This window comes from Rhinopithecus roxellana, chromosome 8 (assembly GCF_007565055.1).
Source record: "Rhinopithecus roxellana isolate Shanxi Qingling chromosome 8, ASM756505v1, whole genome shotgun sequence".
In the NCBI taxonomy this organism is placed as follows: domain Eukaryota; kingdom Metazoa; phylum Chordata; class Mammalia; order Primates; family Cercopithecidae; genus Rhinopithecus; species Rhinopithecus roxellana.
The window spans coordinates 32,394,230-32,410,442 of NC_044556.1; the positions used below are offsets into that span (position 1 = coordinate 32,394,230).

At 48.6% G+C, this 16,213-nt stretch overlaps 1 protein-coding gene across 1 annotated transcript in view; it reads left to right on the top strand.

Annotated features, from left to right (window-relative positions):
* Nucleotides 1–625: 625 nt before the first annotated feature.
* Nucleotides 626–16,213, top strand: part of STRIP1 (striatin interacting protein 1) — a 28,877-nt gene continuing 13,289 nt past the window's right edge. The window contains exons 1-16 of the mRNA XM_010386252.2: nucleotides 626–847; nucleotides 4,231–4,300; nucleotides 5,225–5,299; nucleotides 5,716–5,850; nucleotides 5,939–6,059; nucleotides 7,200–7,268; nucleotides 8,117–8,223; nucleotides 8,315–8,442; nucleotides 9,681–9,863; nucleotides 10,232–10,449; nucleotides 11,452–11,517; nucleotides 11,627–11,690; nucleotides 13,880–13,951; nucleotides 14,434–14,508; nucleotides 14,664–14,761; nucleotides 16,002–16,128. Coding sequence (XP_010384554.2) covers nucleotides 5,260–5,299; nucleotides 5,716–5,850; nucleotides 5,939–6,059; nucleotides 7,200–7,268; nucleotides 8,117–8,223; nucleotides 8,315–8,442; nucleotides 9,681–9,863; nucleotides 10,232–10,449; nucleotides 11,452–11,517; nucleotides 11,627–11,690; nucleotides 13,880–13,951; nucleotides 14,434–14,508; nucleotides 14,664–14,761; nucleotides 16,002–16,128 — 1,503 coding nt within the window. The 5' untranslated portion in view covers nucleotides 626–847; nucleotides 4,231–4,300; nucleotides 5,225–5,259. The remainder of the gene's footprint in view (nucleotides 848–4,230; nucleotides 4,301–5,224; nucleotides 5,300–5,715; nucleotides 5,851–5,938; nucleotides 6,060–7,199; nucleotides 7,269–8,116; nucleotides 8,224–8,314; nucleotides 8,443–9,680; nucleotides 9,864–10,231; nucleotides 10,450–11,451; nucleotides 11,518–11,626; nucleotides 11,691–13,879; nucleotides 13,952–14,433; nucleotides 14,509–14,663; nucleotides 14,762–16,001; nucleotides 16,129–16,213) is intronic.

Below are 16,213 nucleotides of genomic sequence, written 5' to 3' on the forward strand. Positions count from 1 at the left end.
TTGAGTCTAATTCCTCTTCTTCACTGCAAGGTCTGGTTGTAGTGGTCCCTGTAACGATCACCATGGGCTCTCTTACATAAAGTCTGCCTTACCATCTTCAATTAGTGCCGTGAACAAATTTTCCTTTAACACTTTTCAGCATTTATTTCTCTATATTTGTCTATTGTTTGTCTGACTCACCAAGCACTATTACGTACTATGACTGCAGACACTTGTTCCTCATTTTATCCCACTGCTTGGTGCACAGGAGACATTTATCAAATGTTTGTTGAATGAATGATTAGCACTTGTCACAACTGTAACTCTGTGAAGACTAGGATCCTATCCATTTTATTACAAAATTCCGCCTAAGCCTTGAACAAGGCTATCAGTGACAAGTGCAAAGCGATTTAAAGGAAGGAGGGGTAACTAAACTGACTGAAGAAGCTCAGGGTAGCCTCACAGATAAAATTACATCTAAACTGAAACTGAAATTAGGAGGAAAACTAAACAGATCAACAACGGAAGGGCTGCAGCCAGAATATCGCGAGGTGTTAGCCAAGATGGCTTCTAACACTGGCCGCCACACTTAATATGGCGGCCAGGGAAATTTCCTCGAGAAAATCACGCGAGACTTGCATCACGGCGGTTGTCCCCGAGTCAACCTGGGGGTGTGGAGCAGCCAAGATGGAGCCGGCAGCCTGGCGGTCCGGGCCCACTGATCGTGAACAACAAGCAGCCCCAGCCTCCGCCACCTCCGCCGCCGGCAACCGCACAGCCACCACCCGGGGCACCGCGGGCCGGCGCGGGCCTTCTTCCTGGGGGCAAAGCCCGGGAGTTCAACCGCAACCAGCGCAAAGACTCGGAGGTCAGGAGCTTCGGGGGGCGAGGCTCGCACCCGGGCGCCGGGGGTCCCGGGCCCGAGGCCACTGTCGGGGCCAGGTTGGGCTTCCCAGAGGGCTCAGTAGAGCCCGGCCGAGAACTGTCAGTATACAGCGAAAGGAGCAGAAAGCGAGGCTCGCAGCTCCTGGGGTCGGGGGCATGAAGCTGAGGTCCTTGCTAGTGCTCCGCCGCCCGGGAGAGCTTCCCGGAGCCGGCAACTGCTGGTTTGCTCCCCTCGGCCCCGGCTGTGGGCGTGGCCTCGAGGCCCCAGTCCCTGGGGAAGCCGCCTTCGCCCCAGCTCGGGGCTGAGGAGTCGGGGGTCTGGGTGCACTCCAGGGAGCTGGGCGGCCGCGCCCCCAACCTAATCATCTCGGGCCTCTGCCCCTGGCACGCGGGCGCCAGCTCCTGGGTCCTGTCGCGTGCAGAGGAAGGCGCTTGTGGGCAGGGAAGGTACCGGCAAGGATCTAGAAGGCAGTTAGAGCCGGACCGAGCTAATTATCACTGAGAGTATTGCGCGGCCGTAGGTTCCGAGAGTAGGAGGGGGAAACATGCCCTGTTCTTCTGACCTGAACTAGATCAGGCCGTGGGTTGACAGTGCCTGTGGTGGGTGTTGTGCCCAGTGCGCCTGATACTGAACTGTTAAAGATGAGAAATAGACATTTTAAGCATCCGTTAGGACCCAGCATTCATTCGTCTCGCCAGTGAGCCGTTCCTGCCGTTCTGGAGATGGCATAGTCTAGAGCTGACTAGTAACCTCACCCCAAGTTAAAGAATTCCTCCCACTACCTCCCTTTGCAGAATTCATGAATGAAGATACTCATGTCGCGGCGTTTTAGGGCTTCTTAATCAGCAGGTTCTCAGAGCACTTACTATGCCATCTCCTAGATTGATCAGCAGCCAACCTGATCAGCCAAGTTAATGAGAGGGAATTCCTCATTGTCCAACCATAATGTACCAATTCATACCAAAGAGCGATGATACTATCTTTAGACCTGTGAAATCAGTTCCTCAGAAGCTTTTAATTTTTGTTAGCAAGCCTAAACCCCTGAGAAAACATGTCAACAATTGGCAAGCCCAAAGTAGACGTAATTTGAGCTTGGAGTTAATTCTTTGAAAAAACAATGACACTGACCTTTTAGGAGCCCTTGCATGGTGGGATGATGGACATCAGTGGTAACTACTCAGTTTTTCAAGTGTGGAAGGTTACAAAAGTGGAGGGGGGTGAACCTACCTTCATCATGAGAGGAGTTATTTTGAAAAATGGTTTAAAATTTGCCTGAGTAGCTATGAATGGTCAAATAAATGCCCTTTGACGAATTTTAATTTCTCTTTTTACCCTTTAATTTCCACATAGCGGACGGGTCCAGTGGCTCAGGCCTGTAATCCCGGTACTTGGGAAGGCCGAGGCGGGGGGATCACCTGAGGTCAGGAGTTCCAGACCAGCCTGGCCAATGTGGTGAAACCCCATCTCTACTAAAAGTACAAAAATTAGCCAGGCGTGGTGGCTGGTGCCTGTAATCCCAGCTACTCAAGAGCCTGAGACAGGAGAATTGCTTGAACCTGGGAGGCGGAGGTTTGCAGTGAGCCGAGATTGCAGCATTGCACTCCAGCCTAGGTGACAAGACCGAAACTCTCCCCGTCTCAAAAAAAAAAAAATTTCCACATAGACTCATTACATGAAAGACCGGTCAAATGGACACATTTAAGCAGAGACCTGTCTAAATCCATTTCTTTAGAGAGGCTGCTGGGCGCGGTGGCTCAAACCTGTAATCCCAGCACTTTGGGAGGCCGAGACGGGCGGATCACGAGGTCAGGAGATCGAGACCATCCTGGCTAACACAGTGAAACCCCGTCTCTACTAAAAAAATACAAAAAACTAGCCGGGTGTGGTGGCGGGCGCCTGTAGTCCCAGCTACTCAGGAGGCTGAGGCTGGAGAATGGCTTAAACCCGGGAGGTGAAGCTTGCAGTGAGCTGAGATCCGGCCACTGCACTTCAGCTTGGGCGACAGAGCGAGACTCCATCTCAAAAAAAAAAAAAAAAAAAGAGAGGCTGATGCCGTGATCTTTCTTTAGTCATAGCTGAAATCGGTAGTTTGGGAGCCTGATCAGTGAATGCCTGGAGGACAGGGAGGCTGACATTTGATGAGAGCCACTGTGTGCTACATAATTTTGATTAGTCCTTAAAAATCTTCAGAGTAGATTTTTATCATTGCCATTCAATGAGTGAAGAAACTGAAGCTCAGTAACTTGTGAAAGTGTACACCGTGTTGTCTCTGAACTCAATGCGGAGTTCTTGTTTGTGGGTATGTTTTTTGTTTTGCTTTGTTTTGTTTTGGGACAGAATCTCCCTCTGTCTCCCAAGCTGGAGTGTAGTGGCGTGATCTTGGCTCACTGCAACCTCCACCTCCGGGACTCAAGCGATTCTCCTGCCTTAGCCTCCCCAGTAGCTGGGACTACAGGCATGCCCCACCATGCCTGGCTAATTTTTATGTTTTTATTAGAGATGGGGTTTTACCATGTTGGCCAGGCTGGTTTCGAACTCCTGACCTCAAATGACCCGCCCACCTGGGCCTCCCAAAGTGCTGGAATTACAGGTGTGAGCCACCTTGTCTGGCCATTTGTGGGTATGTCATTTTGTGGCTGGTCTTTGTCTTCCCAGGTAGATTGTAATTAAATCTAAGGACTTTACCTATTTGTTTCTCACTTCTCTCTTCCCAGTACAAGCCTTCCAAGATGGTGTGTTCTCAGTAATCACCTATTTCCAGCAGGAAAAAGACTGTCTTTGTCACATTCTCTCTTATATGTGGGAGGGAAGTTGATCTGTTTGGGGGTGGCCTTCTTTGTCAGTTCTCACTGAAATTTGAGACAAAGGTGGGGAAAGCTGAGGGTTTCAATACTCATTTTTGTCCTGAGCTGTTGACAGCTCACTACCCAGAAAGAAGTTAAGACTTCTGGAATCTTAGCATCACATGGAATGGTTATTTACTGCACAAAATACATAGAAACCTTGTATTTGCTCATTTAACAAATATGTGAGTATAAACCATTCATTCATTCACTTATTCATGCCAAGTACTATGCTGGACCTTGTGAAATCATTGGTAAGTTAAATGGATGATGTTCTTGTTCTCAGGGAACTTGCAGTCTTGTGGAAAGGCAGACACTAAACACATCCTATAATGATAAGTTATGATAAGTGCTCTGAAGGAAAGGTATAGGATACTCTGAGAGGTTTTAGGAAACAAAATGTGAAAAAAACATCAGAAAAGTGGAGGCAGTGGTGTCCTGTAACAACAGCATCTCGAAGCATGTGTTTCTTTGACAAACAGCATGATCCTTTTTCCTGAAGCTCTCTCGTCTTGTCAGCAGGGCTATTCGGAGTCACCAGACCTGGAGTTTGAGTATGCTGACACAGACAAGTGGGCTGCAGAGCTCTCGGGTAAGGCAGGGACCTTTGTGTTATTTGGGGGTAGTTTTTTCCGTATTGGTCTTTAAGAAAGTTAAGAATGAATATCATTGAGGGCTTCATTGCTTTCCCTAGTTAGTTCTATCAAATATATATGTGTGTGTGTGTATATATGTGTATATATGTATATATGTGTATATATATAGTGCATATATGTATATATGTATATGTGTGTATATATGCACTATATGTATATATATGTGTGTGTGTATATGTGTATACATGTATATATGTATGTGTATATATATAGTGCATATATGTATATACGTATATGTGTGTATATAGCATATATATGTGTATATATGTATACGTGTATATATGTATGTATATATATAACATGTTATTTGATTCAAGCCTTGTGTATCTTATAACTTTGTGTTGTCCTTTACTTTTACGAAGCTGGCTAGAGCCCAGTCCCATTGTGAGACAGTGATGTTCCTTGGCTATCCACTGTGACCCTGATAGTGGTCTCTCCTCCAGCAATGGGTCATGAGGGATGCCTGCATCTGTGCCCATCTGCTGCTGCCACTGCCACTCTCATGTAATGCGAGGTTGGTGTGAGCTGCTTCTCCAGCCTCTATAATACATGTCCTGCTCAAGAGGTAGCAGCCACTTGAGAGACGCATCCCAGGTGGCCGTCAGCCCTGGCATGGCATGGTGGGATGGATGCACATCGGACAGGAAGTGTCCAGATGGCATTCTGGCACTCCAGTTCTCTCTCTTGTGCACAGTAGAGAACTAAGATCCCCTTCATAATTAGAGAGCTTATTCCAGGAGTCACTATGACTCAGGGCCAGATTTGAGAGTGGAAGCAAATGCCTTGCCTTCTCTGCACATGTGAGACTTGGTGTGCAATGCAGACATGGAACCAATGGTGATGAGACTTTGTTCCAACAGAGCTTTACAGCTACACGGAAGGGCCAGAATTCCTGATGAATCGAAAATGCTTTGAGGAGGACTTCCGGATCCATGGTGAGATGATTTCCCCCACTTCTTGCTTCCTTTGCCCTGCATGATGAGAGCTGCAGGTTTCTTTTAGGCATCTGAATGACCTGAGTCATCCTTGAACGGCCTGAGAAGCCTGCTGAACCCTGATGGTTCAAAGCCAGATACATGTAGAGTGGGCTTGTGGCACATCCGTGGGGGCTTTTCAGAATCTGCGTATTGGGGGAGAAAAAAAAATTCATGTGATTAAAATTGCGCCCAAAATACCAGCGTTTCAGTTTGGAAATCAAATTCATAGGGCAGCAGTATGATCTTACCACTTACATAGGGGGTAACTTGTCTTTCTGGTCCTATGGCAGTCCTGAAATTGGTGAGTTAACGTGGGTCCATGCCATTGTGAATATTTTTCTAGGCTCAGGTGTAACTGGTTTCTTGCCCTGCAGTGACAGACAAGAAGTGGACTGAGCTGGACACCAACCAGCACCGGACCCATGCCATGAGGCTCCTGGATGGCTTGGAAGTCACTGCCAGGGAGAAGAGACTCAAGGTGGCTCGAGCAATTCTCTATGTTGCTCAAGGTATTGAGTGGACCTCCCCAGGATTCCCTGGCACCTCCGCCAACTCAGATGCAGGGAGGGGCTCAGTGAACTGAACCCTGTGTTGCAGGCACGTTTGGGGAGTGCAGCTCGGAGGCAGAGGTGCAGTCCTGGATGCGCTACAACATCTTTCTCCTCCTGGAGGTGGGCACGTTCAATGCTTTGGTGGAGCTTCTGAACATGGAAATAGAGTGAGCATTTTTGAGAGGCTGAGTAGGGAAGGGGAGGCTAGGGTGGGAAGGGGGACACAGCTTGCAGAACTAACTGGTTTTGAGAGGGTTAAATGGGTCACATAGGGCAGAAAGTCTGGTCCCAGGCTGTGTTCTGACCACCTGGGTTGAATAACGGAGTTGGTCACTTACACCTTGAAGATTAATGGAGACTAATGACAGGTCCCTGCAGCTCCCTGATGCCAAAGTTTTTACACCAGACAGTGCAGGCCCTACCCCGGCTTTGGGGGGTGCCCCTCAGAAGGAGACTCCTCATTTTGAGCTCTCTTTTGAACCTGTAGACTCTGCTGTGTTTGCCCTGCAGTTCCCCCCTTGGCAGGAGGCCAGGCACAAGACTGACACATGGGCTCAACCAGTGCCTGGCCTTGCCTGTGTCACCTTTGTCCAGTGGACAGGTCAGCTGCTGCTCATCTAAGGATAACGCCATCAATGATAATAGCTAAGACCACTCAGTGCCTATGTGTCCCGGGCATTGTTCTCAGGATATTACAGGTGCTAATTCATGTTAAGGATATAGGTACTGCTATCATCCCCATTTTACAGATGAGGAAACTAAGGCACAGTTAGAGCCAGGATTCAAACCGTGGCAGTCCAGTGCATGGCTGAGTTTTTTTTTTTTTTTTTTTGCTTGTCTTTTGTTTTTTGTTTTTTTGGTTTTTTTTTTTTTTGAAACAGTCTTGTTCTGTTGCCCAGGCTGGAGTGCAATGGCGTGAACTTGGCTCACTGCAACCTCCACCTCTTGGCTTCAAGCAATTCTCCGGCCTCAGCCTCCTGAGTAGCTGGGATTACAGGTGTCCGCCACCACGCCCAGCTAATTTTTGTATTTTTAGTAGAGATGGGGTTTCGCCATGTTGGCCAGGCTGGTCTCAAACTCTTGACCTCAGGTGATCCACCCGCCTCGGCTTCCCAAATGGTGTTGGGATTACAGGCGTGAGCCACCGTGCCCAGCCATGGCCTGGGTTCTTAGCCATCGTATCCTGTGGCTTCTTGTGCAGTCCAAGCATGTATCACAGGATTTTGTGTCCCCACTGGTCAGTACTTGTCAGGGACATCACTTATCTTCCTTCTTGGAGGAAGATGCTGACTCAAAATCTCCTGCAGCAACAGTGCCGCCTGCAGCAGTGCTGTGAGGAAGCCCGCCATCTCCCTGGCTGACAGCACAGACCTCAGGTGAGGCGAGCAGCAAGCCTGGGCTCCCAAGCGTTAGTCAGAGATGAGATCAGAGCAGGGTGTGGGAGGCTGTCTGTGGGTGTCCTTGCTGTGTGTGCTTCTGTACACGTCATCTGCACGTTTGATGGGCTCACTGTGAATGCTTAGTAGGAACTGCTGAGGGCTCATCCTAGGTGGGGCTCTGGGTTGAGACTCCCAAAGGCAATCCAGGGTCAGGTGACTTAGAGCCACAGCTAAGTGTGGGCCTCCTACTCACACTGTTACTCAGGACCCAGTGGTGGGTGTTTTGTATTTGGGTGAAACACTTGATAATGTTCCCTGGGCTCCCGCCGCCTTGTGTACACAGCTTGATCCTCATCTTCACTGGGTTAGACCCGACGGCTTCCTAATGTTTCATGGCTGCCCAGGAGCTCACAGCAACTGCTGAACACCAAGATCACCCTTCAGTTTTTGAAGGTTGAAATCTGGCTCTTTTTATGAATTTGGAAGTTTTTAGACTAGGTGATGGTAGTGTTCCCTCCTAGGTGTTAGGATCCCTGGGTGTCACCTCTCAGCTCCTGCTTTCCACTTCCTCATCATAAACCCTGTTTTTGTTCTCGCTGTGACCCCGTTCTGCTTTGACCCTATAGCTCACTACCACCTCTGTGGTGTTTTTCTTTTCAGGAAGCTTAGGGCAGTAAATGCTTTTGGCCATTCTTGTTCATATTCATTTATTCAGCTACCATTTATTAATATTAAGCCCCTGCTTTGTGTAAGCACTTTGTTAGACACTAGGGTGCTCCTTTGACCCGCCCCCCCCCCCCCCCCCCCACCATCCTACTTCATTGTGAGCTGGCTCTTGTCCTCAGGGTCCTGCTCAACATCATGTACCTGATAGTGGAGACCGTTCACCAGGAGTGTGAGGGTGACAAGGCTGAGTGGAGGACCATGCGGCAGACCTTCAGAGCCGAACTGGGTAGGACCCTGGGGGTCCTCTCTAGAGGCCCTGCCTGGAAGCTGAGGCGGAAGGCTTTGGGAGGGTCCTGATACCTTTGTGTCACCTCCAGGCTCCCCGCTGTACAACAGTGAGCCATTTGCCATCATGCTGTTTGGGATGGTGACCAAATTTTGCAGTGGTCACGCCCCTCACTTCCCCATGAAGAAAGTTCTCTTGCTGCTCTGGAAGACAGTGTTGGTGAGCACCTCCTTGGAGGAGAACTCAAGTGCTAGGGGATGGGCAGTAGGGAGACTGTTCCTTGAATATCCTTTTGAATATTGAATTATGTGACTATAAAACTGCTTTGGTAAAAAAAAAAAAAAAATATATTTAAAAAGCGCTAAAAGGCGATGACAAAATAAGTGCCACTATTGTCCCATTGCAGCCAATGAGGACATAGGCCTTGAGTCAGAATAGACTGTTGACTCCCTGACTCCTGGAAGATGTTTTCTGTCATAGAACAGCTCTCCCCCGGACAAGTTGCCTCTCAGCAAGCAGCTCTGGACCTGGAGTTTGTAACGGGATTTAAGGCAAAGTTAAAGCTGGTGTAATTGGGGCCCTGGTAGGATGTCACTTGAAGGGGCAAGCATGAGCCCTGAGCCAGCTTCCATTTTCTTCAGGGTATGGTGTCAACCCGACTCTGTGTCTAGGTAGGGAGGGACTGGGTGCCAGGGTGGGCCGTCCAGCACACTGGGCTTTGGAGCATTGTTAGCAGCCAGGCCATGCCAGGAGGCCTTCCCAGGAGGAGGGCATGGGGGAGGCAGTGAGGTGAGTTGGGCCTCTGTTACACTGGGGCTCATCCTTCCTTTCAGAATGGGTCAGCTCTGGAGCCAGGGCTCAGTAAGTGTAGGATTTCTTGAGTCATTGACGCATTTTATCTTGGCCACACATCCTGTTCTTCACAAAGCCTTGCTAAGACCAGAGAGGAAAGCTGAACTGCTCAGAAACAGCAAAACTAAGCAGTGTAAAATTACTGCATGGTGCTGGGGTTTCTGTTTCTTGGGAGATGTTTAGATGAAGCTTTTTTTTTTTTCTTTTAAATTTGAGCAATCAACTGTGTTTCTAGTTTGACTTGGAAAGACTCGCATGTACAACTCGTGAAACATATGAGTCTCACCAACTTTTCTAGGAACTTGCAGGGTTAGGCTCTTTGCTTTTTAAATTGAAGAGTATGTCATAGGTGCAGAGTTAGTGTATCTGCACTACGGTCAGTCAGCCTGCATCTCTACTCTTTCCTTGTTCCTTTTTCTCCTTTCCCATGCGGATGTCGGGGAATTCTCCTCGGGAGTGGCTTCAGTCCGTTGTTCAGGGGTTGCCTGGGTCTCTATAAAGACGTGGGTCATGATGTGATGGGTGCTTCTGAGCCTGACACAATGGTCAGGGACCAGCCCTGTGGACACGTTGACCCTGGCTCTGCTTCCCTGTTTGTGATGCAGTGCACGCTGGGTGGCTTTGAGGAGCTGCAGAGCATGAAGGCTGAGAAGCGCAGCATCCTGGGCCTCCCCCCACTTCCTGAGGACAGCATCAAAGTCATTCGCAACATGAGGGCAGCCTCTCCACCAGCATCTGCTTCAGACTTGATTGAGCAGCAGCAGAAACGGGGCCGCCGAGAGCACAAGGTAAGGGCGACAGAGGTCCCTGTGACTCCTAAGGGCCCTCAAGGTGTATGCTTGCAGCAGCACAGTCCTTGGAGGAGCAGGGCTGCTGGAAATGATCTCTGATCAACCAGTCAGAATCATGCCTCCACGGCAAGGACACTTTGTCCCCAGCTCTGGTCCAGTTTATGGTGGGTGCTTAGCTCGTGGTGCTTTTGAGGGACTGGAGCAAGAAGTACTTGATGGTTTGGCCCCCGTCTTGACTCCCCCTCTGGTTTTTCCACTGTTCCTGCCTCAACCTGACACCGCTATGCGCTGTGTCTCCTCCAGCCGCACTTCCCTAGTCTGCATCCTCAATTGGCTCTTGTCTCATCTCGCTTCCCTGGTTTCAGGCTCTGATAAAGCAGGACAACCTAGATGCCTTCAACGAGCGGGATCCCTACAAGGCTGATGACTCTCGAGAAGAGGAAGAGGAGAATGATGATGACAACAGTCTGGAGGGGGAGACGTTCCCCCTAGAACGGGATGAAGTGATGCCTCCCCCACTACAGCACCCACAGACCGACAGGCTGACCTGCCCCAAAGGGCTCCCCTGGGCTCCCAAGGTCAGGTGAGTCTCAGATCTCCAGAGCACTCATAGCTCCTGAGGCCAGAGCCCTCACACCCTCAGGCCTGCCACCTGGCCTGTGTCACCGTGTGTGGTCCTCTGCAGGACAGGCTGACTGTGGCTCTGGGATGAGGCTCTCTTATAGCGCCTGGTGCTGTCCTGAGGGTCTCAGGGAAGGCTAGTCTTGCTGGTCTCACACAACATGGCCCCCATATGGCTACTGAGTCAGTAATTGGAGTTAGCTCTTGGTTAGATGTGCTAGTGAAGGGGGATAGGAAACAAATAAAAACAAAAGCATTTAAGCAAACATGTTCCCACCCCTCCTGGGGTTGTATATGATTTTTAAGGGAAAAATGATAGATTAAGGAAGAGTTTCTTTAGAGCCATAATGAAAATGTTTGAGATATATGTGGGTACATCGATGGATGGGAAGGTACCTGGAGATATATAAATGGTGTCTGTTTGATAGGCAGCAACTTAAGAAATAGATGAACATGTGAGAGGATATAGAAGTCACTTTCTTGATCCAGGTAAAGCCTCAGTTTTCAGTGATCTGTGAAGGGAATGCAAAACAGATCATCAGAAAATGCAAGGTATGCTGATTGTTTGGGATAGGAAAATGTGACCTACATGAAAAATCAGTAGCCTATAGCTTTAATTGTTTAACAGAGTTTTAGTATTTAAGAAAGTCTGTTGACAAACTTGTTCATACTATCTGAATAAAGTATGTTTTTAAGTTTAATGTATCTCTTTAATTTTATGAATAAACTAGTTAACATGTAATATATTTCCAGGTTATTGATCCAGCAAAATTATAAGAAACATTAAAATACTCTGAAAGTTTCTATTTTTTCCCTTTTTTCAAAGAGAAAAACAATTGTGGGAGACTTTTTCTTCTCCTGGCTTCACAGTTTCTGGATGCTGTATGTTTTTGTTAACTGTAACACTTTGAAATAGCATTTGCTAAAAACCTTTTTCTCTCTCTTTTTTTGGGGGATGTGGCAGAGAGAAAGATATTGAGATGTTCCTCGAGTCCAGCCGAAGCAAATTTATAGGTTACACGCTAGGCAGGTGAGTAGAAGCCAAGTTCATTTTGCTGTTAGCTCTCCCAGCCTTTGGTGTTTGGGATCCCAGGTGAATTAATGTCGAGGCTCAACACAAGGCCTTCTTTATTCTCCAGTGACACGAACACAGTGGTGGGGCTGCCCAGGCCAATCCACGAAAGCATCAAGACTCTGAAACAGGTGAGTGGCTTTGGGTGAGCATTTGGCTTGTTTGGTCGAAGTGAGTCAAGTGAAACCAGCCTGCAGGGAGAAGCCTTTTAAGACTGTTGTCTGCCTGCAAGAACCTGGGGTAGAGGCCAGGGTGGACTTTGGAATAGCCTTGCAAACGGTCTTTCATAAGTTTTGCTTGTTTTATTATAAGTTTTACTTGTTTTAGCTGAGCTTTTGTTTGGGACTGACTGGAAAGTCTTTAAAGATTGTATTACCTGACCACTGGGCACCAAGGCATACACGCCTGTAGTCCCAGCTACTGAAGAGGCTGATGCAGAAGGATTGTTTGAGCACAGGAGATCAAGGCTACAGTGAGCTGTGATCATGCTCCTGCACTCTAGCCTGGGCTGCAGAGTGAGACCTGGATTCTTTAAAAAAAAAAAAAAAAAAAAGGATTAGATTACTTGACAGTTGTTGGAATTCTAAAGAGCTCAGTAAATAACCCTCCTTTTCCTTGCCCACGTTCTCAGGCAGTTGAAATAGAGGAGTAGGCAGATGGAGATTGTAATGCCAACTTTATAGCTCATAGAGCCATGGAGAATGAGGCTTAAGAACACAGCAGTAGTGTCCTAATACATTGTTCCAGAATTAGGCAGAGTTACCTACCAGTCCCAGGCAGTGCGGGGAGGAGAAGAGAGCACAGACTCTCAGCAGGCAGACAGGTTCTAAAGGGAAAAGAGAAGGGTGGGGCCAAGGCTGCCCTGTGTCCCCTCCCATACTCTCCGATCAGAGAAGGAAGGAGTGAGTGTCTGGACGGGGCAGAGAGAGATGAGGGGTGTTTGGCAAACCTCTGTCCCTCCACATAGGAGAGAACATTAAGAGTGGGGAAGAGGGTCAGGCGCGGTGGCTCACGCCTGTAATCCCAACACTTTGGGAGGCCAAGACGGGTGGATCACGAGGTCAGGAGATCAAGACCATCCTGGCTAACACAGTGAAACCCCGTCTCTACTAAAAAATACAAAAAAACTAGCTGGGCGAGGTGGCAGGCACATGTAGTCCCAGCTAGATGGGAGACTGAGGCAGGAGAATGGCATAAACCCAGGAGGCAGAGCTTGCAGTGAGCCAAGATCCAGCCACTGCACTCCAGCCTGGGCAACAGAGCAAGACTCCGTCTCAAAAAAAAAAAAAAAAAGTGGGGAAGAGGCATCTCCCCTAACAACTGTCTGGAGTGAAACTGTTGATATGTTTTGAAATGTAGTTTTGGAATTTGTAGTACTAAGTGGTCTCTCTGCAGCTAGGCATTTTGAGTACTTGATTTTGCTTTCAGTTTTTCTCCTATCACTGTAGCTATCTGAAAGCCTGTTTCCCTCCTTTAATTTACTTTTTTCTTATCTACTGTGGGCTTCTTACTCTCGTTGCAAGAGGAAGGGGCCCATTTAGAAAAATATTTTGGGGCCAGGTATGGTGGCTGATGCCTACAATCCCACACTTTGAGACGCCGAGGTGGGTGGATCACCTAAGGTCAGGAGTTCAAGAACAGCCTCATCAACATGGCAAAACCCCATATCTACTAAAAATACAAAAATTAGCCGGGCGTGGTGGTGCACGTCTATAGTCCCAGCTGCTTGGGAGGCTGGGGCAGGAGAATTGCTTGAACCTAGGAGGCGGAGGTTACAGTGAGCCAAGATCATGCCACTGCACTCCAGTCTGGGCAATAGAGGAAGACTCTATCTCAAAAAAAAAAAAAAAAAAGGGCGCGGTGGCCCAAGCCTGTAATCCCAGCACTTTGGGAGGCCTGAGATGGGCGGATCACGAGGTCAGGAGATCGAGACCATCCTGGCTAACACGGTGAAACTTCGTCTCTACTAAAAATACAAAAACCTAGCCGGGCGAGGTGGGGGGCGCCTGTAGTCCCAGCTACTCCGGAGGCTGAGGCAGGAGAATGGCATAAACCCGGGAGGCGGAGCTTGCAGTGAGCTGAGATCCGGCCACTGCACTCCAGCCCGGGCGACAGAGCAAGACTCCGTCTCAAAAAAAAAAAAAAAAAAAAAAAGAAAGAGAAAAATGTTTGAGTTTGGGATTTTAGTTAGGGATTTTTGTGGTGACTTGATCCTCTTTCAGAAGACTGTGAAGACAAATGTGTGGGGCTTTTGCTAGAGTGCAGGGAGTTTGGCCAGAGAATGTTTCCCCAGCCCTTCTTTTCCCATCTCTCCCTCCAGCACAAGTACACGTCGATTGCAGAAGTCCAGGCGCAGATGGAGGAGGAGTACCTCCGCTCCCCTCTCTCAGGGGTAAGTTGGAGGTCCTCTTCAGCCACCAGGATCCCCAGTTCTTCCCAGGCATTGTGCTGGGATTAGACCACAAGGTTGCCCCAGGCCCTGCCCTCCAAGAACTCCCAGTCCACCTCCCAGTGCAGAGGGTGACTGACACAGGTCTAGTGCAGGGTTAAGAATACAGACTGAGTCAGGAACCTGCCTTTTATGCCTGGGTCTACCACTTTGTGGATGACAACTTAGGCCAGTTACTGGGTCTCTCTACGCTTTATTTCCGTGTCTGTGAAATAGGAATAATACCTTTATAGGGTTATAATAATAAGGATGAACTGAGTTATTACAAGTAAAATGCTTGGCACATTGTGTTCAGGGTTTGCTGTTATCATTAACATCATTATGTACATCACTGTTTACAGGTTTTCCTCCAGCCAGCTAGCAAGCTGGCTCAGGAGATTGTATTCTGGGCTGGGGTTTTATGCTTATACCCATTATGTTAAAAGGGAGAAGAAGAAGTTGAGCAAGTCCCTGCAGAAACTCTCTACCAAGGCTTGCTCCCCAGCCTGCCTCAGTATATGGTGAGTGGCGCTTGCAGTGGGACCCTCCCACTACAGTGGCCTTAGAGTGGGCCCTGCCCTCCTCCTGCCACCTGTGGACCAACAGAAGGACTGCTCAGAGCTTAATTTTGGCCCTGGGCTCTCAGACCTGTGTCTGAATGGTCTACTCTTCCCAGATTGCCCTCCTGAAGATCCTGTTGGCTGCAGCACCCACCTCAAAAGCTAAAACAGACTCAATCAACATCCTAGCGGATGTCTTGCCTGAGGAGATGCCGTGAGTATTGTTCTGTGAATGGAGCAGGTGGGGCAGAAGATAGATGGAGAAGGGCAAACGTTTTCTTCTTGTCAGGTTGGTTGGTATTGGCCCAGCTTCTCTACAGGTTAAATGTAGGTATTTTTGACTCAAAAAAAAGGAAACTACTAGATTAAAGAGTTTCACTGGTTAGGGAGATGGCTTGGTCCTATTGGCCTGGATTCTAGTGTAGACTCTGCCACTGAGCAAACTCCTGAGTGAATTGGGGAAAGTAATTTCCTCCTCTGTAAAATGAATGGGGCCACCCTGGACATTTCCCCAAAGCCGCCCTCTCCAGCTGTGATCGGGACACCGGGATAAGGAGGGTTAGTTTGTAGACAACTTGCCAGCAATAGCTGAACCTGTGCCAGGTATAGAGACGTCCCTTTTCGCCAGTAAGCGGGCACGCAGAACGCTGGCAAATGGCTCAGGGTGATAGAGTGAGATTCTTCAGAGCTCTTCCGCCCTGGGCCCTGTACTCATCTTTCATGTGAGAGTACAGATTGAGATCATGTTCTGCTTTGAGAAGGACCTGGACCTTGACCTGATCTCCTGCCTGCCTGGGCCACCAGCCCTGAGTCCAGCTCCTGGGTGGCTGTGGCCCTGGAGTATGGCCGTGATGGCCCGGTGAAGGAGGAGGCAGGGACTGGCTAATACCAGAGGGAGAATCACAGAACACTAGGCCATCATGTGATGATCCTTGGAAAAAAGTTCTAGAGTCATACTATATATTTGATGCATGGATTTCTCTTATAAGGAAGAATTCCTTTTATAAAGATGTACAATGAGAAGTCCTGAATTAAGAAACTGATGTAACTCAGTGCTTCCTAAATTTATCTGATTCCAAAACCCTTTTTTTCCATGACATGAAATTTGCCAATATCCTGGTATTCCACAGAACACATTTTGGAGAACTCAGGTTAATATGGCAGCAGAAGCTTAGGGGAGATCTTGGAAAGGAGAAGTTCATTTTTAGAGGAAAGGCAGAGAAGCAGACTAAGAATGTATTTGAGGGCATCATGGGGAAGGAATAAATTGTGCCAGGCTACATTGCTTGGGAGGTGGATGGGGGATCCCTGGGCTGACTTCTGAGATGTCCATGAGGTGAGTGGGGAGGTGGGAGTCTTTGCCCAGGGAGGCTCAGGAGTCCATCTTTTCTGTGGGCACCTAGAAAGGAGGTACTGCACATGCTGGTGGCTTACCCAGGCAATTGTGTTTCTAGCACCACAGTGTTGCAGAGCATGAAGCTGGGGGTGGACGTAAACCGCCACAAAGAGGTCATTGTTAAGGCCATTTCTGCTGTCCTGCTGCTGCTGCTCAAGCACTTTAAGTTGAACCATGTCTACCAGGTACCCACAGGGCTTTCCCTCCTGTCCTGTGGGCTGGGACCTTGGGCACTACTGCTCCTCCAGCCCACAAGAACGGGGGCCTTGG